The 19,619-nt window shown below is 37.5% G+C and overlaps 2 protein-coding genes and 1 pseudogene across 2 annotated transcripts in view; 1 reads left to right on the top strand and 2 right to left on the bottom strand.

The window, feature by feature from the left end:
- The window catches only part of LOC144664227 (sperm receptor for egg jelly-like), a 118,479-nt gene that overhangs the window by 12,745 nt on the left and 86,115 nt on the right, over positions 1-19,619 (top strand). The window lies entirely within an intron of this gene.
- On the bottom strand, positions 16,098-16,991 carry LOC144662923 (uncharacterized). The gene has a single exon (XM_078523855.1). It carries the CDS (start codon positions 16,989-16,991, stop codon positions 16,098-16,100), a length of 894 nt encoding a protein of 297 aa, XP_078379981.1.
- LOC144663244 (uncharacterized) lies at positions 17,003-18,476 on the bottom strand (annotated as a pseudogene).

Here is a 19,619-nt window from a genome sequence, read left to right as displayed (position 1 = left end):
CTCTATTTTCTCCGTAGTTTGAGTTTCGATTGAGTGTGTCATATGAAAATAAGCATTCAATTTTTTGTCAAAGGTGCTAACTTTCTATCAAAAAAAAAGTTCTGTCGGAAGGCAGTCTTCGATATTTGTTAAACTTAGCCATAACAATCACATATGGCCATAGACTTTATCTGTACAGCTTTATTAGCGATTATGGAATTCTTTGTATCCATTCAAATATTATTTCCTTCAAATCTATTCAATTACTTTGTTTTCATTTCCCTTTTTCAAGTTTAATGTTTTGACTACTTGTAAACAAAATTTAAAAAAATATTTAAAAAAAGCAAGGGGTTTTGAGAAAGACGTCGGTGAATTTTTGCCAAGAGTTTTGTGGGGTTCCCACCACTAAAAGTAAATATCCTATGAAAACAATATAACAATACCTCAATTAGTTTTGTTGAAAGATTATTGTTGAAGATAAATTTCCCGTAAGGTAAAAGGAGCTGTTATGATGTATGCGGTTTTAAAACATTTCAAGTTGGAAAACTACGCTAAGGTACCTCAAAAAAACTTTATCAAAGTGCCTGATTAACATGTAACAAGATATTTCTAAATGCTCTTTCAGATTTTTTTTTAAAAAGCTAGAAATACTTTTCAGTAAAGGTGCCCCGCATTTTCTTGTTTCCACACACCAACACCTGCCCTGACATCCCTTTAACCGTTTATATCCCAATCCTTTAATATCACCGCGATCTACGGCATTAATTATTTTTATCTCAAACATGCACTTTATAAACCTTAATCAGCACTTTTCATTTATTTCATCTGGTTTAAATATCTTACTACCTTTTGCTTAACATTAGAGAATATCCATTAAAACAAAAACACGCCATTCCAGGAGTCTCGATATATTTATTTGCATCATCTTTAACAACATTTTGTAAATACCAATTTTCCTTCATTCACAATAAAGGATGAAATATTAAACATACAAGTTTCGCAAAAAAATGTGCTATTTACAAGATTTAGTAATCCACTTCCTCGATATGAACAATATCTCCGGCTTTCAGATGACTGAATGACAGTAAAACTGGTTCTTGGTTTTCTGCGGCCATCGAAAAAGCCTCACAAGTGAAAGGCTGAATTTCAGGTCGATGGCGTTGTATTTCTATCATCTCAATGTCTGGTGCTATGTTTTCTGGCTGTCTTACATGAAAAATCTCAAGAAAAGTGCGCCGAAGATTTTTATTACGCCAGCAGTAAATAATAGGGTTAGCGAGAGAACCCAACAGAACTGAAGTTAATGCCCAACTGGAAAAAAACGCTGTAACGCTTGGGTTTAATGTGTCATTAGAAAAAAATACCACTGCAAGAACGAGTGTTATTAAAGGCAAGTAAGTTATTGTTAACGCACCTAAAATTATTGCTAGGGTGTTGGCTGCTTTATTGTCCTTCTTCACTCTTTTAGCTTCTTCTTGAGGCAACTGTTCGGTTTGCAGACGTTTTTTCTGTCGCCGTGTTTCTGAGAAAATGTACAGATAACAGTAACAGATACCAGCAATGCAAACTAAGCCGATCAGAGAAGCTATTACACCAGCTAACGTAAAAAATACTGAGTAAATTTTAATTCTACCGCCAACTACTGCCAAGAGAACTTCCTGAATTATAAAAAACACAGAAATTGTCCAGGCCAAAAGTACAGCCCTTTTTATCCTCTTTTTTGTAACAATTTCCCGGTTCCTCATGGCATCCTTTATAGCAAAATAGCGGTCAATACTGATTAACACGAGATGACTCAACGAAGCATAGCATGATGCAAAGATGGCTATGGTGGATACTGTTTCCAACGTACAAAATGGCTCGATGCCGAATGCTCGCTCGACTAGCTCCGCGATAGCAATGGGTTGAACAACCAGCCTAGTCAGTAAATCTGTCCCCGCCAAACACGCCAAGAGGATGTTTGAATTGGTCTGCAGTCGGCGCCTTGTTGTCACGACAAAGATGACCAACGCGTTCAACAGGATCGTGGGAATGATTGCCAGAGAATTAACACAAATTAAAGCAACTAGACTTCTGTACGCGTTTTCTGTCAGGTACTCTTCTCGCCAGACAACACCTTGCAGATATTTACACTCTGCTATATATGGGTCTGACCAGATCGTGGATGAAGGCAGAGGAGCGGTCGTCATTTTGCAACAAGAAATTGAAATGATCAAAATAAACGAGAAAAGGGAACATGAAAGCAGATGTGAGACAGTTTGCAAATGTTTAAAGATTCCGTGTGGGTTCTTTTTTCCCTAGACAAAAACGAAATTCAATACGTCTTGAGTAGCTCTTTTCTTATTGGATCCTGAAAGGTTGGTTTCCGTCCTTTGGAATAGAAATGTAAATGCTTGATACCTATGAAGGATAAAATCAAAGTACTTCTTTACTTCCCTGTATTATAATTGTACGAATAAGGGGATCTTATGGGATTAGATCTTCAAAAGGAGCCCCCGTTTTTATAACGGTTAATTAACGTGCCGATTAGACTCAACAAGTAAATTATCGTTAGGCTCTACCGATTTGCATGCATAAATGATAAAATAAGTTTTTCTTGAGTGTTTGTTTCCACTGGACAATAAGTCTTTAAGCAGGTGTTTACTGGTCTTTTCTTATTGGTCGCCAAGAGTGCAAGATAAGTTGGTGTTCCAAATGGAACACTAGCTTTATGTTACTTTCTCACCCAATTCTTTATATTTTGATTTTGCTTTTTGCAGATCTAGATACATAACAACTTGTTTCGGTGTGTAGATTCAAAATTTTACCATTTGTTAAAACTAAAAGAAAAAAAGAATTTCAGCTTTAAAGTAAAAAATTAGCTTTAAACGTGCTGGTCTGTACTGTCGTGAATTGTAATACCTGTGGTAAATTGTAATAACGGTTGTCGTGAATTGTAATAGCCGTCGTAAATTGTAATAACGCACCTATCGCAAATTGTAATAACATACTGCCGTAATTTGTAATACTCTGAGCTGTCGTAAATTGTACTAGCACATTGTCGTGTTTTGTAATAATTCTATAAAATGCAGGTCCGTAACCAGAACTTTGCCATAGACGAGGCAAGATCTTACTAGTGGGTTTTAGGGGCATGCCCTCCAGAAAATGTGTAATCTAGAAGCTCTGAATCTCTTTTAGCGACATTTTTCATGAGGTATTTCTTAAGAAACTCGATTTTGTTCAACTGGCGATTTTTTATCCCAACAGAAAATATTTTGTCTTTAATTTTGGATAAAAATTTAGACGAGGCAAGTGCCTTTTCGCCCCATCCTCGATCGGAGAGCCTGGTTTCTTTCACTCTTTAAAGCGACTGTGTCACGGCTGAGTTAAGTTTATTTTTAAAGTTTTGCCAAATACTTGCTATGAAACTTTTACGTTTGCAAAGCAATTACTCCTATGCATTCAAATGAGAAAACCGTAGCTTCATTGCAGCCATGTCTCCCGGGAGTTATTATTTAAAGTTACAAGCAAATAAGACTAACTTTGAAAGCCGTTTTACCCAACAATATTTCAAAAACCCATATTGCAATCCTATTCAATCTTTATCACTTTTGGCCATCCGTATCTTCTTTTGTATTTGCTGTGTTATTGAAATGTTCCTTCACTGTTTTAGGGGGTCATTATAATATTTCCCCGAATTTGATGGTCATTTCCGATGCCAAATTCTGGTTAAAGTCTGTGACATATTCCCTTTAATCATAACCTAACCCGTGAAATAGTTATTACACTTTCTGATACCATTAGACACTTATTCCATTGTTTTCTTTTGTTTATTATTGACCAGTTAGCACTGACTGGTAGATAGTGTTTCACGGGTTTAATGAAATCACTCTAATGCACATTTTTAAAAATAAAAAATAAAAAAAAATGCCGGAACCTCTAACTGACTCTCTTCGCTGTGAAATGCTTGCAATTAATAGATTAACAGATTTCCAGAGTTAAATGGCAAAATAAAATATGATAAGACTGCAGGCCCCGGTTCCTAGAAAGACGATAAGCGCTAATCGTCTTTCTAGGGACCTGGTTATTACAAAACACGGCAATGAGCTATTTCAATTTACGACAGCTCAGGGTATTACAAATTACGACAGCTTGTTATTACAATTTGCGATAGGTGCATTATTACAATTTACGACAACTGTTATTTAACAAATAAAGAAGCCTAAGCCATGTTTTATACTGTCATAAAACACGACGGGCATTTGAGAACACGAGGGAAATGTAGAAAACATGAGCCGCAGGCGAATGTTTTCTACATTTCTCGAGTGTTCTCAAATGCCCGGAGTGTTTTATGACAGTATAAAACATGGCTTAGGCTTCTTTCTTTGCTTTATGATATAGATTTTAGACACCGCGAGTGAAAAGTTTAATTAAAAATATGTACAACAAGAGCGAGTAAACAAAGATGAAAAGCAGAAAATAGTTTACGGGAAGACCAGAAAACTGACACAATTTCATTCAGTATTCGACGTAAAATAAGGCTAAGCATTTCAGGTAAGTTTGTTACCTTTTAATCTTGATCTTGTCTTTTTGAACTTCGATAAACTTCACCGACTGCACCGAGTGCAATTTCGTCTCAGCATAATATAGTAGTCTCGATGACATCCGTCCCTTGCTTCGTTCGACTTGAACAAGGCGTATAATTTCCCTGATTTCCAGAAAAGCTATTGCTTCGGATATTCCCGTAAACCTTAATTGTTGTCACAATCAAGTTCCAGCATGAATAGACGATTTAAGAGGAGATTGTCGAAGAAAATCTTCGAAAGAAAACTCTCTCGCTCGCTTTCCTTGCGAGTTTCATTCAACTCAAGCAGTGGACACCGCGCCACAATTTTTCCCGCCTCACTTCGTTTACATCAAAATGAAATGTCCAGTGGATTTATACTTAAAAAAGAATTTAATAAAACAATGTATTCCATTCGCCCTTGTTGGATACGAGTGGTTATAGCCAACGAACAGTCAACGACGCGCGAAGCACTCGAGGAAAGCTGACGAAAAACAATAAAACATGATTTTTCTATGTTTTATACTCTGATAAAACATAGGTTTTTAGCCAATCAGAGCGCGCGTAGACTCCTATCTATATTATAATACAATTTACGACAGCTATTACAAGTCACGACAACTGTTATTACAATTTACGACAGCTATTACAACTTACGACGTTTATTACAATTCACGACAGTACACTGGTCGCTACTGGCTAATTTTCCTTGTCGTCATTTAACAATATTTGAATATTTTAACTGCACGAAAAAAACAATTACCAAAATAAATCACGTTTTGGTGTATTCTTAGGCAGCTAGAAATGAAAATGAAAAAGGCTATAACGATTTTTTGTTAATACTGGAACTAATTTTGTGTTTTCGTGAGATTAAACTATTAAGTAGTTATCTATGTACACGATTTGGTAAACACTGACGAGGCAATTAATTTTCAGAAGATTTGACTCTGAAAATGGTCTACAATTTGATGTTCTTGTTTAGACATGTAAATAAAGATTTTCATTCATTTTATTCCAGGGAGCATTCCTGCACAGCTAGAATTAAAAGCAAATAACAGTCAACATTTTAAATTCAAATTGAGATCTAATTTTGTGATTGCAAACATTAAATCGCAAGTGCACGTTTTGATTATCAGAATAACTGTAAATGGGCGGAATGAATACACCATTTTTATATAAGAGCGAATGATTTGGGTGCTTTGACTAGAGGTTCTTTAAAAATTCTCTACACGGAAATGATTTTGATATCACTCCGAAGTGTGAAAAATCCATCTTGCTGTTGGTTGATGACAAATATCATGCGCCATGTTAGATTTGAACAAGAGTCTAATTTGTACTGTACTTGCATGTATAAATAAGAGAACAAACCGAAAAAGAATCAAAGCTCTCACCGAAATTCAGTGTACAGTAAGTCGATTTATCAATAATTGGGGATTAATTTGCACCATCTCTTGCAGAAATTATTCTCATTCTTAACATATATCAATTTTATTCAATGACAGCAGGAAAAATAACCATTTCCTAGCCAACTACGTTTGAGCCAATTGTTTTACGGCATAAACTGAAATTCTTATCTTGTTTAATTTCAACTATCGTATCGAATGGTGCATAAGGGATACCGGGCGAACACTATGTTAGAGTAATGTCAATGTGTTTCTTTATTATACATGCAGTAAGTGTATAAATGTATTTGATTTTTGTTATGAATGCTATTTTCAGAAACTTGTATAAAAACTTACATATTCAAAATTCACTCAGATATTTTATCTGACAATGACAGACGTTGCTGTAGGAACATTTATTTCAAACTAAAAAGTGTACTCTTTTTTGTAAAAGTAGCCTGTAGCCTTGCTGTTAGCAAGACCGTTTGGTAAAATAAAATGTTCGTATTTCTGTGCGTAATGGCGTAGATCGCGCGCGATCTTCCTATTTTTCTTTCAAAGAGAAATTAATTTACCTGAAGTCAATGATTAATTCTCAGGGCCTAGTGTTCCGAGTTAAAAGATAAGTCGCCTTTTCTCGCGTTGTCTTGTTGTCGTTTCTCCTTTCTCATGTCTTACCACGACACTCCAATGTCTTGGATGTTATTGGGTTCGGGAAGGTCGTATGCGAAAAAAAATACTAAGGAATCATCTTAATCTTTACAAAAACAAAATTAGATTTCGAGTTAATAAAAAAATAATTACTGTCATATTTTTATTTCTATCCGTTTGGGGATGCTCCCGGACGAAATGAACGTACATAAAACATTTTAAGACATTTTCAGGATCAAATCATCAAAATATAAAAACCGTTAGCTTCAGCAGTTCGGTTATTAAAAAATGTCTTTTCACTTAGTCAGTGTTTATCAAATCGTGTACACAAAATAGATATTTAATGATTTAATATTTATAGAAACAAAAAAAATGTTTCAATATTAACTAAAATTGTATCCTTTAAGTTTGATTTCGAGGGTCTGGGAATCTTCCAAAAGGTGATTTATTTTAGTAATTTGCTCTCTCGTGCAGTTAAAATATTCAAATAATGTTGACTAACTAATCATTAGCGAGCCAGCATGTTTTGAGCCAATTATTTTATATCATAACTGAAATTCTTATCTTATGTTGACCACTGGATGGAATAGTGAAATTTTGAAGCCTCAAACTAAAAAGGGCGAGGTAAATAATAATTTGATAAATAGGTAACCTGCTAAAAGCCAAACTTGAATAAAATGCAGTGGTTGAGAAAATAATACATATTAACCAGTTGTTCTATTTGGAACACCAATTTATCTCGCACTCCAGGCAACCAATAAGAAAAAGGCCGGTAAACCCACGCTTAAAAACGTGTTGTCCAGTAAAAAAAAAACACCCACGAAAAAACTTATTATTTCATTTATGCAAATCGGAAAGCCTCGCAATCATTTACCCATTGAGTCCAATTGGTACGTTAATTAACTGTCATAAAAATGAAGGGCTACTTTTGAAGATCTAATCTCAAAACATTCCCTTATTCGTACAATTATATAGTAGTAAAGAAGTACTTTGATGTTATCTTTCGACAAATGTCCTGCATTTACAATTTTACTTCACAGAACGGGAAGTGAACTTTCGGTATTCAATGAGAAAAGAAATACTTAAACCGTATTGAATTTTTTTTTGCAAAGGGAATAAAGAACCCACAGGAAATGTTTTCAAAATTGCAAACTCCCTCGCACCTGCTTGCATTTTACCGCGTCTTGCGTTGTGTTTTGATCATTTTCTCCTTGCAAAATGACGACCGCTTCTCTGCCTTTTCACACGAATTCGTTCCAACCAGATATAGAAGAATGCGATTATTTGCAAGGTTTTCTCTGGCGAAAGAAGTACCTGACAGAACACACGTACAGACATCAACTTGCTTTAATCGGTGTAAATTCTCTGGCAATAATTCCCACGATCCTGTTGAATGCACTGATTATCTTTGTCGTGGCAACAAGGCGCCGGCTGCAGACCAATTCGAATATCCTGCTGGCTTGTTTGGCCGGGACAGATTTACTGGCTGGGCTAGTTGTTCAACCCATTGCTATCGCGGTAGAAGTTAAGCGAGCATTCGGCATTGAGCCATTTTGTACATTGGAAACTACATCCACCATAACCCTCATTGTATCGTGGTATGCTTCGTTGAGTCATCTCGTGTTGATCAGTATTGACCGCTATATTGCAATCAAGGATGCGTTGAGGTACCGTGAAATTGTCACAAAACAGCGAGTAAAAAAGGCTGTACTTGTAGCCTGGGCCATTACTGTCGTTTTGACAATTCAGGAATCTGTCTTGGCAGTAATAGAAAGTGGAACTAAAATCTACCCAGTATATTCGACGTTGACTGCTGTGATAGCTCTTATTTTCTGCTTTAGTTACATTGCTGGTATCTGCTACTGTTATCTGTATATTTTCTCAGAAACACGGCGACAGACAAAACGGCTGCAAACCGAACAGTTGCCTCAAGAAGAAGCTAAAAGAGTGAAAAAGGACAAAAAAGCAGCCAGCACCCTAGCATTTATTTTGGGTGCGTTAACAATAACTTACTTGCCTACAATAATACTCCTTCTGATAGTAGACAGTTTTTTTAATGTCACATTAAACCCAAGCGTTACAGCGATTTTTTCCAGTTGGGCAACAACTTCTGTCATGTTGGGTTCTCTTGTTAACCCTATTATTTACTGTTGGCGAAATAAAAAGCTTAGACGCGCTTTTCTTGAGATTTGTCATGTAAGGCAACCAGAAAATAGAGCACCAGACATCGAGATGGTAGAAATACAACGCCATCGACCTGAAATTCAGCCTTCTACTTGTGAGGCTTTTTCGATGACTGCAGCAAACCAAGAACCAGTTTTACTGTCATTCAGCCATCTTAACCCGGAAGAAATTGTTCATATCCAGGAAATGGATAACTAAATCTTGTTAATACTACAGTGTGTATGCGCAGTCTGTAAAATTAGTATTTTTTTAATGTGAATCAAGTAATATTGCTATCTACGAAATGTTGTGAACATGATGCAATACAAATAAATATAATATTATACAGGCCTGTGAAACTGCACTGATTGTTTTCTTGTTTTTCTTCCCAAGGTATTTCTCATGTTAAGCATGATTTAATTTTGCCAAATGGTAATAAGAAAAAATGTAGCTAATATTGAGAATAAATTATAAAGGACTGGTAACGTATTTCAGCGGATTTGGAATAAAATGCTGTAGATCGCAGTGCATGATACTATAGGATTAGAAAATTATTGGTAGAAGGGCTCTCAGGGCAGGTGTTTGTGAACGAAAACATGAAAACGTAAACGTTTCTTGAGATTTGTCATGTAAGGCAGCCAGAAAACAGAGCACCAGACATTGAGATGGTAGAAATACAACGCCATCGACCTGAAATTCAGTCTTCTACTCGTGAGGCTTTGCCGCAGCAAACCAAGATCCAGTTTTTTTGTCATTTAGATATCTTCTGAACCCAGAAGAAATTGTTCATATCGAGAAAATGAATAACTAAATATTGTAAATAGTGCAGTGTGTATGTGCGGCTTGTACGTTTAGTATTTTTTCTGAACTAAGTTCGGAACGGTTGAAGCACGGCGTCTGAACTAGGCCTTATTCTCGTGCTTTGCTTTTCGCACTGTGAAATCACGTTTTGTTTCACTAATGTAAGTTTCGCCACATTTGCACACGGCACGATAGATGACATTAGATTTGTGCCAGTTTTTTCGGGTTTGCCATAGAATGACAAACACGAAAATAAGACCCTTAACTCGGTGTCAGCCCGCCACCTTGCAAAAAATTCAGATCACATTTTCACATGGAACATGGCGTTAACGAAAAAAAAAAACAACTTTTCGACGCAAAATAATGGAAGCCCTGTTGGTTGCTTGCAAGAAACCAAAATTGAACAAACAAAATTGAACATCCCTCAAGAACGAAAAGAAGAGCCGGCTCTTCTTTTCGTTCTTGACTTTTCTTCGCGGAAATTTTTTTCGCCCCTATAGACTTTCCCCTGCCCCCACTAACTGCCCCTGGGTCTCTGAGGATGACAGGTGCACTGTTTTATCGCCAAACTGTTCTTCTCGGGAATTACATAACAACACAAAACCGAGTTGAATGTCAAAGTCCATTTTAATATCACTGATGATGACCTAGCGTCGAAAACGTTTTGATTTTAGAACTTAAATACCTTTAATCCTTTTTTGCCTTTTTTGAATAACATATTGAACTGTTATGTAGATTTCAAATTTGACAAGTAAAAGTTGCTTATCACTATGGTAACTAATGCAGAAAACTAAAACAGCTGGTGATTCAAATTGTTGATTTAAGACCAAACGCACTAGTTTGACAAAGTTTTTTGTCTCTACAAAAAATCTCGACAATTTTTGTCGCCACCAGATTTTCAATTTGGTAATCGCGTACACACTTGAAAACACCCAAGTTTTCGATAGCCACAAAGCGTCATTCACGTTGAAATCAAACACGCTTTTTGATCGGCGGCACGTCTTGCACTGAGCCGGTTTAAATAGGAATTAAATTGCGCCAATCCAACTGAGTACATGTACCTGGAGGTGCAACTGGAAAGTGAACTTGCGATCCATAGTATAGTATGTGTTCTTATCTATAGTAAGGATTCTCCTGCAAAATCCCGAGGAAAGAATATATAACAACTGCTATAACTTCCGTTTTCTGTATTCACAGTTTGATTCCCGCGTAAAATTAAATATTCTGCCTGGATAGACTCTTAAAAGCGAGATCAAATTGCCTTGATTGACGTTTTTCTTCAGATAATAAAGTCATGTAAATTCCGAAATTGTCAGTTTTAACGCTTGACAAAAATTTGCCCTGCTCCAAGCAAGGACGACGGCGCGTTTAAAGTTGGTACGGCTTGACAAAATTTAGTAGGAAGAAATCACCGTGCGCATTTTGCAGAACAGAACTGATCTTCTATATGAAGCAAGCCTTAATATAGACCACGTTTACCATAATCGTAAAGAAACCATTTAATCGATGTCGGCTGAGAGCCTGAATTTTACTCTTGCTTTTTGATTTGTACCTCCGGTTACAATTTGACTCAGCTTTCTTTCGTTGTACAAATAATTTCTTTCAGGAAAACAACTTGATCAGAAAGGTGAAGAAATTTTTCAACATGACACGAGCGTGGGACAAAGAAAAAATCTGAGTCCCCGACGGGAATCGAACCCATGGCCTCCCAGATACCGGTTGGGCGCTCTAACCTACTGAGCTACGAGAGACTCGTTGTGAGCTGGGCCATTTACTAGGTTGATATGTGACACGCGTCCTGCATACTGCCAGGTTCAGCAATGTCGAAATCATTAAATGTGTAGTAAATAATAAAGATGGTAAATTTATTTTGAGCTCGGTGATAAATAGTGAAGAAATTGTTCAACGTGACACGAGCGTGGGACAAAGAAAAAAGGAAGTTGAGTTGAGGAACCACATTATCTAAGCTTTTCCGTCGCTTTTGTTTTTCGAACAGCATGTTAGACAAAAGAAACATTTACTTTAAAGTAACCAGTGGAAAATCAATATTCACAGACTCATTCAGACACACAAGAAATTGTGTTTTGTGTTTTAATTACCAAACTGCAAGGTCCATCTTCCCTTCCTACCTTTGTTGTAACAACTTCGTCATTGCGAGATGACGACGATTTTTCCGGCTTCATGAAAATGGAAATTTTCCTGTTGCCCTTTAATAAAATTGGAATATTTTAAAATATGAATAAGAATGAATACAGCGAGAAAATGTGCAATTAAGCCCCAACTATCGTTAAATCAACTAAATTTACATTTAGTAACAACACAAGGTGGAATTTTGGCGAGAACTTTGTTTTTTAGCTTTTTTAGCAAATGCACGTACAGTATAAATTAAACTCTCGTTCAAGTCTAACATGGCACATGGTTATTGTCATCACCTGACAGCAAGGTGGACGTGTACTTTCACGCTTCGGAGTGATATTAAAATCATTTTCGTGGACAGAATTTTTGAAGAATCTCCAGAAAAAGCACCCAAATCAGACGTTCTTATATAAAAATGTGTATTCATTCCGTCAATTACAATTTATTTGTTTATCAAATCGCGCTTAATCTTTGTAAACACATAATTAGATCTCAACTTAAATTTAAACTGTTGACTGTCATTTTCTTTTATTTCTAGCTGTCAGGGAATGCTTCCTAGAATAAAATGAATGAAAATCCTTATTTAAGTTCCTAAATAAACAATGTACCCATATACAGGGGTCAAATTTACTGAATATGAAAAACGTTAGCTTCAGCCGTTCTCTTATAAAAAAAAAAGATTCACTTGCCTGGTCAGTGTTTATCAAATCGTGTACACGAAATAATTACCTTGTAGTTTAATCTCAATAAAACCACAAAATTAGTTTCAATATTTACTAAAAATGTTTAATTTTGATTTCTAGCTGTCTAAGAATACTCCTAAACGTGAATTATTTTAGTAATTGGTTCTTTCGTGCAGTTAAAATATTCAAATATTGTTGAATGGCGACAAGGAAGATTAGCTAGCAGCGAGGCAGCACGTTTTGAGCTTTTTTTTTACTTTAAAACTAAAATTCTTATTCTTTAGTTTTTACGAATGGTAAAATTCTGAACCTATACAAACCGAAAGGAGAGAGGAGAAAAAACATTTTTATAAAGAAAGGTTTTCTGCAAAAAGCGAAATCGGAATATAAAGCTTTGGATGAAAAAATAGCGTAAGGCTAGTATTCTTTTTTAAAAGACCAACTTATCTCGTACTCCAGGTGACCAATAAGAAAAGGCCAGTTAACACCTGTTTAAAAGCTAATTGTCCAGTGAAAACAAACCCTCAAGAAAAAAACTTATTTCATCATTTTTGCAAACCGGTAAAGCCTGACGATAATCAAATTGTTGATGCTAATCGAAACGTTAATTAACCGTTACAAAAATGGGGGCACCTTTTGAAGGTCTAATCCCATAAGATCCCCTTATTCGTACAATTATAATACAGAGAAGTAAAGAAGTACTTTGATGTTATCCTTCATAACACTCAAGATAATACATACTATATCATTTATGCAAATTGGAAAAGCCTTATGATTATTTACTTATTGACTCTAATAAGTACGTTAATTAATTGTTATCAAAAGGGAAGTGCTACTTTATCAGTCTTATAAGATCTAATCCCAAAATATCCCCTTATTCATACAATGATATTACAGAGAAGTAAAAGAAATGCTCTGATGTTATCCTTTCAAGTGCCCAGTATTTACATTTCTATTCCACAGAACGGGAAGCAGATTTTTCAGTATCCAATGAGAAAAGAACTACCTAAACCGTATTCAACTTCTTTTGTTGTCCAGGAAAAAAAAGAACCGACACCAAATGTTTTTAAATTTGAACTGTCTCGCATCTGCTGGCATATTTCCTTCTTGTTTTGTATTTTGATCATTTTCACTCGTTTCAAAATGACGACCGCTTCTCTGCCAAATTCGTCTAACCTTGATATACAAGAATGCCAGTATCTGCAAGGTTTTGTCTGGCGAAAGAAGTACCTGACTGAACATGCGTACAGAAGTCTAGTTGCTCTGATTTGTGTTAATTCTCTGGCAATCATTTTCACGATCCTGTTGAACGCGTTGGTCATCTTTGTCGTGACAACAAGGCGCCAACTGAAGACCAATTCGAATATCCTGCTGGCGTGTTTGGCGGGGACAGATTTGCTGGCCGGGCTGGTTGTTCAACCCATGGCTATCGCAGGACTAGTTAAGCGAGCATTCGGCATCGAGCCATTTTGTACATTGGAAACGGTATGTGCCATAGCCCTTTCAGTTTCGTGTTATGCTTCGTTGAGTCATCTCATGTTAATCAGCATTGACCGCTATATTGCTGTAAAGGATTCCTTGAGATACCGAGAAATTGTCACAAAACAGCGGATAAAAAAGGACGTGCTTGTGTCGTGGGCCATGACTGTGTTTTTTTGTATTTCATGAAATTTTCTTGGCAGAAATAGATAGTGGATCTAAAATTTACTCAGCATATTGGACGTTAGCAGTAGTAATAACTGTTATTATCGGCTTTGTTTACATTGCTGGTATCTGTTACTGTTATGTGTACATTTTCTCAGAAACGCGGCGACAGAAAAAACGTCTGCAAACCGAACAGTTGTCTCGAGAAAAAGCGAAAAAGTGAAGAAGGACAATAAGGCAGCCAACACCCTTGCATTAATTTGGGGTGCATTAACAATAACTTACTTGCCTTTAATAACACTCGTTCTCGTAGTGGCAATTTTTTCAACTGAGGCAAGCATCGCGGCAGTTTTTTCCAATTGGGCGATAACTTCGGTTCTGTTGGGTTCTCTTGCTAACCCTATTATTTACTGCTGGCGTAATAAACAGCTTCGACGCGCTTTTGTTGAGATTTGTCATGTAAGACAACCAGAAAATAGAGCACAAGAAATTGAGATAATAGAAATACAACGCTATCGACCTGAAATTCAGCCTTCTACTTGCGAGGCGTTTTCGATGGCTGCAGCAAACCAAGAACCAGTTTTACTGTCATTCAGTCATCTTAACCCGGAAGAAATTGTTCATATCGAGGAAATGGATAACTAAATTTTGTACATAGTACAGTGTATGCGCAGTCTGTATGCGTAGTATTTTTTCTTTAATGTCTTTAATGTGAATCAAGTAACATTGCTATCTACGAAATGTTGTCACCATGATGTAATACAAATAAATTAAATATGATATTATACAGGCCTGTGAAACTGCGATTTTTTTTTTGTTTTTCTTCTTAGGGTATTTCTCATGTTAAGCATGATTTAATTTTGCCAAATGGTAAGACGAAACATGTAGCCAAGATTTAAAATAAATTAAAGATGACATGGTAAAGTATTTTGAACAGCGCATTTGCAAAAAAAATGCTGTAGATCGCAAGTGTGAGTAAAGGATTTACAAAATATTGTTAGCACGACTCTCAGGGCAGGTGTTTGTGAGCAAAAACATGAAAACGGAAACGGAAACTGAACAGCTTTGACAAAAAGTGGGGGGGGGGGGGAAATTGAATCGTTATGTTAAAGAAAGTTTTTTAAAATACCGTATTTATGTCTTCACCCCTTTTGAAATAAATAAACATTGAGTGCTGTATTTCCCGCGCTCTGTTTGCTGGGCAATAAGATAAACAAACAAACAAACACAGAATTGGTGAAATGGCTATGAGAAAAAGGCTCATAGCCCCTTTAATTATTTAAATAAACTGAAATAATATATGGCTATGAGCAAAGGCCCATAGCCACCTCATTACAAAATCTGTGAAAAGGACTTATAATATCTTTAATTTAGAAATAATGATTTTTCCCAGTAAAGGTGAGGGCAACCAAAACGCTAAAAGCATCATGACATTTGGCATGATGCTGCCCCACCCAAGGGAAATACAGCACTCTATATAATGTAATCCATGAACAAGTGACCATACAATAAATTGAACCAGGTAAGGCTACGGCCTTTACAGACGGCCTCAACAAACGAGCATAAGATTTAAGTATGAGACTGTCGCCCTTGCAAACAGCCTTGATTAATAAATGTTAGTAGAAGATATTTAAACGAGTTGGACACGTCAGCTTCCAATAATTAAACAAATGAAAATTATGGACCTACAAAGAAACAGAAGAAGGAGACTACTGCCCTTGCAAGATAGCCTCATTCATCTGAGTGAAAAAAGGTTGCTGCCCTTGCTAGACAACCTCAACTATCAACATAATTATGAACAGACATAAGAAACCTAATTGCCTAGCTTGATTTACAATTAGGAAAATATACTGAAGTGAACGTTACTGCTGCCCTTGCGAGACAGTCGCGATCACCAGAAATTAACAAATATAGTGTAGCTGAAATTAAAGGTGAGTAAGACTGCTGCTCTTGCAAGACAATCCTGATCACCAGAAATTCACAAATACAGTGTAACCAAGATTAAATCAATTAAAACTAATGAAGCTTTGGTGTAGAAAAAGCTGAAATTAAAGGCAAGTGAGACTGCTGCCCTTGCGAGACAGTCTCCACCTACTGATTAGGGCAAACAACAAATCAGTTGGAGGCAGTAGATAGTCTAATATATTTAAGAAAGGCATTGGATTTCCAACGCCCTTGAATGCGAATCTGAGCATCGGAAAAACCCCTGTCAGCAGCATATGAGGCAGCCCCTATTCGGAAACTATGTCCTTTGTATCGAGATGGGTCAAGCCCACAATATTTAATGGCTTGACATAGAAGGTCTCCAAACAACACCCTAGGGACAGGAGTCCCTAGAATTGTGAGAAAAATAGGGCCTTGAGCATTGCCTCGTAACGCAAGGTAATCAAGTAATAACTGAACTGGGCAATGGCTATCCTGACGATTGAGTACGAGGGAAAATGGGCGTTGGTTGTAATTGTGTTTGAAGTCCTGAAAGGTTATCTTTAAGCCAAACACTTCCTTAGCAGGGTTCAAAAGCTTGCTTAATTGATGAATTTGTAAAGGGGAGGAAGATTCCCCTGTTGCAGTAATTTCACCCACTCGCAGGAATGCAAAAAATGCGAGAGAACACATTGCTCGGAATAAAGTAATTTGGTACTGTGAGCCAGCAATATGAGAAGCAGAATCTAATAATCTATGAAGAATATTCAGGGTGATTGGAAGTCTACAATCCAAACGATGGCCAATCTTATGGTATCCTTTCAATGTCTGCACAATGTAAAATACTTTCCCTGGGTCAGGAAAACCTGCAAGCTTATGTGAATACCCCAGAGCAGAGACTAATGTGTTCACAGTGGATGGGGCATAATGCCTATTAAACAAATAGGCTATGAAAAGTGCTAGGGTTGGAGGTGGGATTGGAAGAGAAAACATTGTACACTGAAATGTATCATGCAGGAATTGGTTAAAAAGCACCCATGTCCTTTTATAAGTAGGTAAAGAGGATGGCTGCAAGCTTGATTGCATAAGCTTAGAAACTATAGCTGCCAATGCTGGGGCTGCAGATGCAGGGGAATTTCCGATGGACAGGGATTCATATAAGGAGGGGCCAGCTGCTTGAAGGTGTGAATCTGCAATCGAGACAAAGAATCCGCCAATTTGTTACAGACACCAGGGACATGTTTAGCCTTAAAAAGAATGTTGTACTTCAAGCAGACTGAAACCAACTTTCTGACAAAAAACATAAGGTCTCTATCACGACATGGTTGTTTGTTTATAATGTAAACTAGGGCTTCATTATCCGTGAAAAATAAGATACATCGATTTTGTATCAGATGACCCCATAAGTAGAGACTCAAAACAATTGGATAAAATTCCAGAAATGCAATATTCTTATTGAGCCAATCTGATGGCCATTTCCCATAGCACCAGTGGTTTGCAAAGACTGCCCCAAAACCAATTGAACCTGCTGCATCAGTAAATAAATTTAGTTTATCCGAACCATGCCAAATTTCATCAAGGAAGAATGATCGACCATTGAATGAGGACAAAAAATGACAACCAAACCCGAAGATCATCCTTTGCTTGGCCAGAAAGCCTGATACGGTGATATGCAGCTCTTATGCCTGTAGTAAGATCTATTAGCCTACGTAAGAAGGCGCGACCAGGCAGAATAACAGAGCAGGCAAAGTTCAAAAGACCTATTAATGATTGTAACTCTTGTAAAGTGACCTTCCTTCGGTGGAGAAATTGGGAAATAAGTTGGGTACACTTTAAAAGCTTATCCTGAGGCAGGCGAGCCTGAGATTGAACCGTATCAAGCTCAATACCAGCAAAAGAAAGGATGGTTGAAGGGCCACATGTCTTTTCTGGTGCTATGGGAATTCCTAAATAACTACATAGACTTAAGAAAATATCCAATTGTTTGTGGCAGAGGGACTTCGAGGGGGCAACAATCAGAAAATCGTCAAGTAAATGAAGAATATTCTGAATGCTAAGCTTCTCCCGGGCAATCCATTCGACTGCAGTACTAAAAGTTTCGAACGTCTTGCATGAACTGGCACAACCCATAGGCATACACCTATCATAAAAATACTGGCCATTCCATTTGATTCCCAGAAGATGATAATCACTGGGATTAATGGGAATTATTCGGAATGCATTTTTTATATCCGTCTTGGCTAAAAAGCAGCCAGGGCCAGCAAGTTTGATAAGGCGAATGGCATCCTGTATGGTAGCATAATGTACACTCGAATGTTCAGAAGAAATCCCATCATTAATTGATGTTTCTTTTGGATATGATAAATGATGGATTAGTCGAAATTCACCCGGTGACTTCTTAGGGACCACACCAATGGGAGAGACATGAAAAACAGGGAATGGGGGAGAATGGAATGGGCCAGCTAGCCTATGGGCATCCAGTTCTTTCTTAAGTTTTGCGTCAACTACTTCAGGATGCTCTAGAGCTGACTGTAAATTAGAGGTCTCAAAAGAAAAAATGCTCACCTTCATAATGCAAGAGAAAACCCTCAGAAAAGCCAGAATGCAAAAATTTAACAGTCGAATGAATATACCCAGAAAGAAGATGACACAACTTATGAACCTTTATTGGTGTTGGCAGATGAAGGCCCGTAAGCATGGGGGTGGGTAGTGGTGGGTTTACGTGAGCCACGAAAATTGCACTGTGAGGCTCTATGTTGGCCCTGACACTTGAAACAAGCATGCTTAAAATTGCAGCCCCCACACTCATTACCCTTGTGATAGCTATAACAAAAACCCCTAGGGATGGATGTATTAGACCGGCCAGGTGGTCTGGAACTCGTGCCAAAAGATGAAGGGGTTCTCTTATATGGGGTCTGTTGTGATCGGAGCCACAACTCCCAGTGAATGCTACCCCATGGGTAGGCACTAGCCTGGCTCTGCCTAAGGAAGCGATAATTTTCGTCATAATACTTCCAATTATGCCCTCTGGCTGCCAAGTCTTGGATAACATCTGCGTATTTCATAAGGGCTGGTGCCTCATTCGGATATTTACTGGTATAAATGCCCGTAAAAATATGAAAGGCATGCATTCATGTGTCAATGGTCTGGATCTTTTTTGGTCTAGCTGCAGGCTCAAAACACAGAGATGGGATTTTGCCTTCCGTGGCTGTTTGTAAACTTAGCTGATATTTGTTATCCAACACCGGGTTTGCCAATAATGAGCCAAAATCTATGTACTCTTGCAACCAAATCTTTGCCCTCAGTTTCGGGGAAACTTTGGCATCAATTGGCAGAGGAAAACAAGGGGCCTGATGGTAAAGGTGTTGATGTGGTTGCAGGCAGAACCTCACCTGACAGAGTGGTATTGACTGTGTTTACTGAATCACTAACTACAGCAGCGGCAGCAGCAGCGGCAAGCGATGGTGGTGGGTTAACTCCAGCAACAATCACATCATTCTGAGCAGCTGGTACTTCATCCAGTAGCTGGAGGTTTGGAGGAGCAGCCCGGTCCGCAGGGATAAGAAGGGGTGTTAACTGCTTCGTGACTTCCATTGTCACTGTAGACACAATCTTTTCCAACAGATCAGCTGGTAATCCTGGTCCTGCCACGGCTGGTTGTGCTGCGGTGGTTTGTTGTGCTGTAGCCCTCTGGCCATTAGTTTGACTGCCCCG

The sequence above is a fragment of the Oculina patagonica genome, chromosome 8 (genome assembly GCF_052425735.1).
Source record: "Oculina patagonica isolate OP01 chromosome 8, crgOcupat, whole genome shotgun sequence".
Taxonomy (NCBI): Eukaryota; Metazoa; Cnidaria; class Anthozoa; order Scleractinia; family Oculinidae; genus Oculina; species Oculina patagonica.
This window is presented reverse-complemented; position numbering and strand designations above follow the sequence as displayed.

Excerpts from the sequence above, each read along its gene's own strand:
- LOC144662923 (XM_078523855.1), bottom strand. The coding sequence starts at position 16,991 with ATGCAATCAAGCTTGCAGCCATCCTCTTTACCTACTTATAAAAGGACA.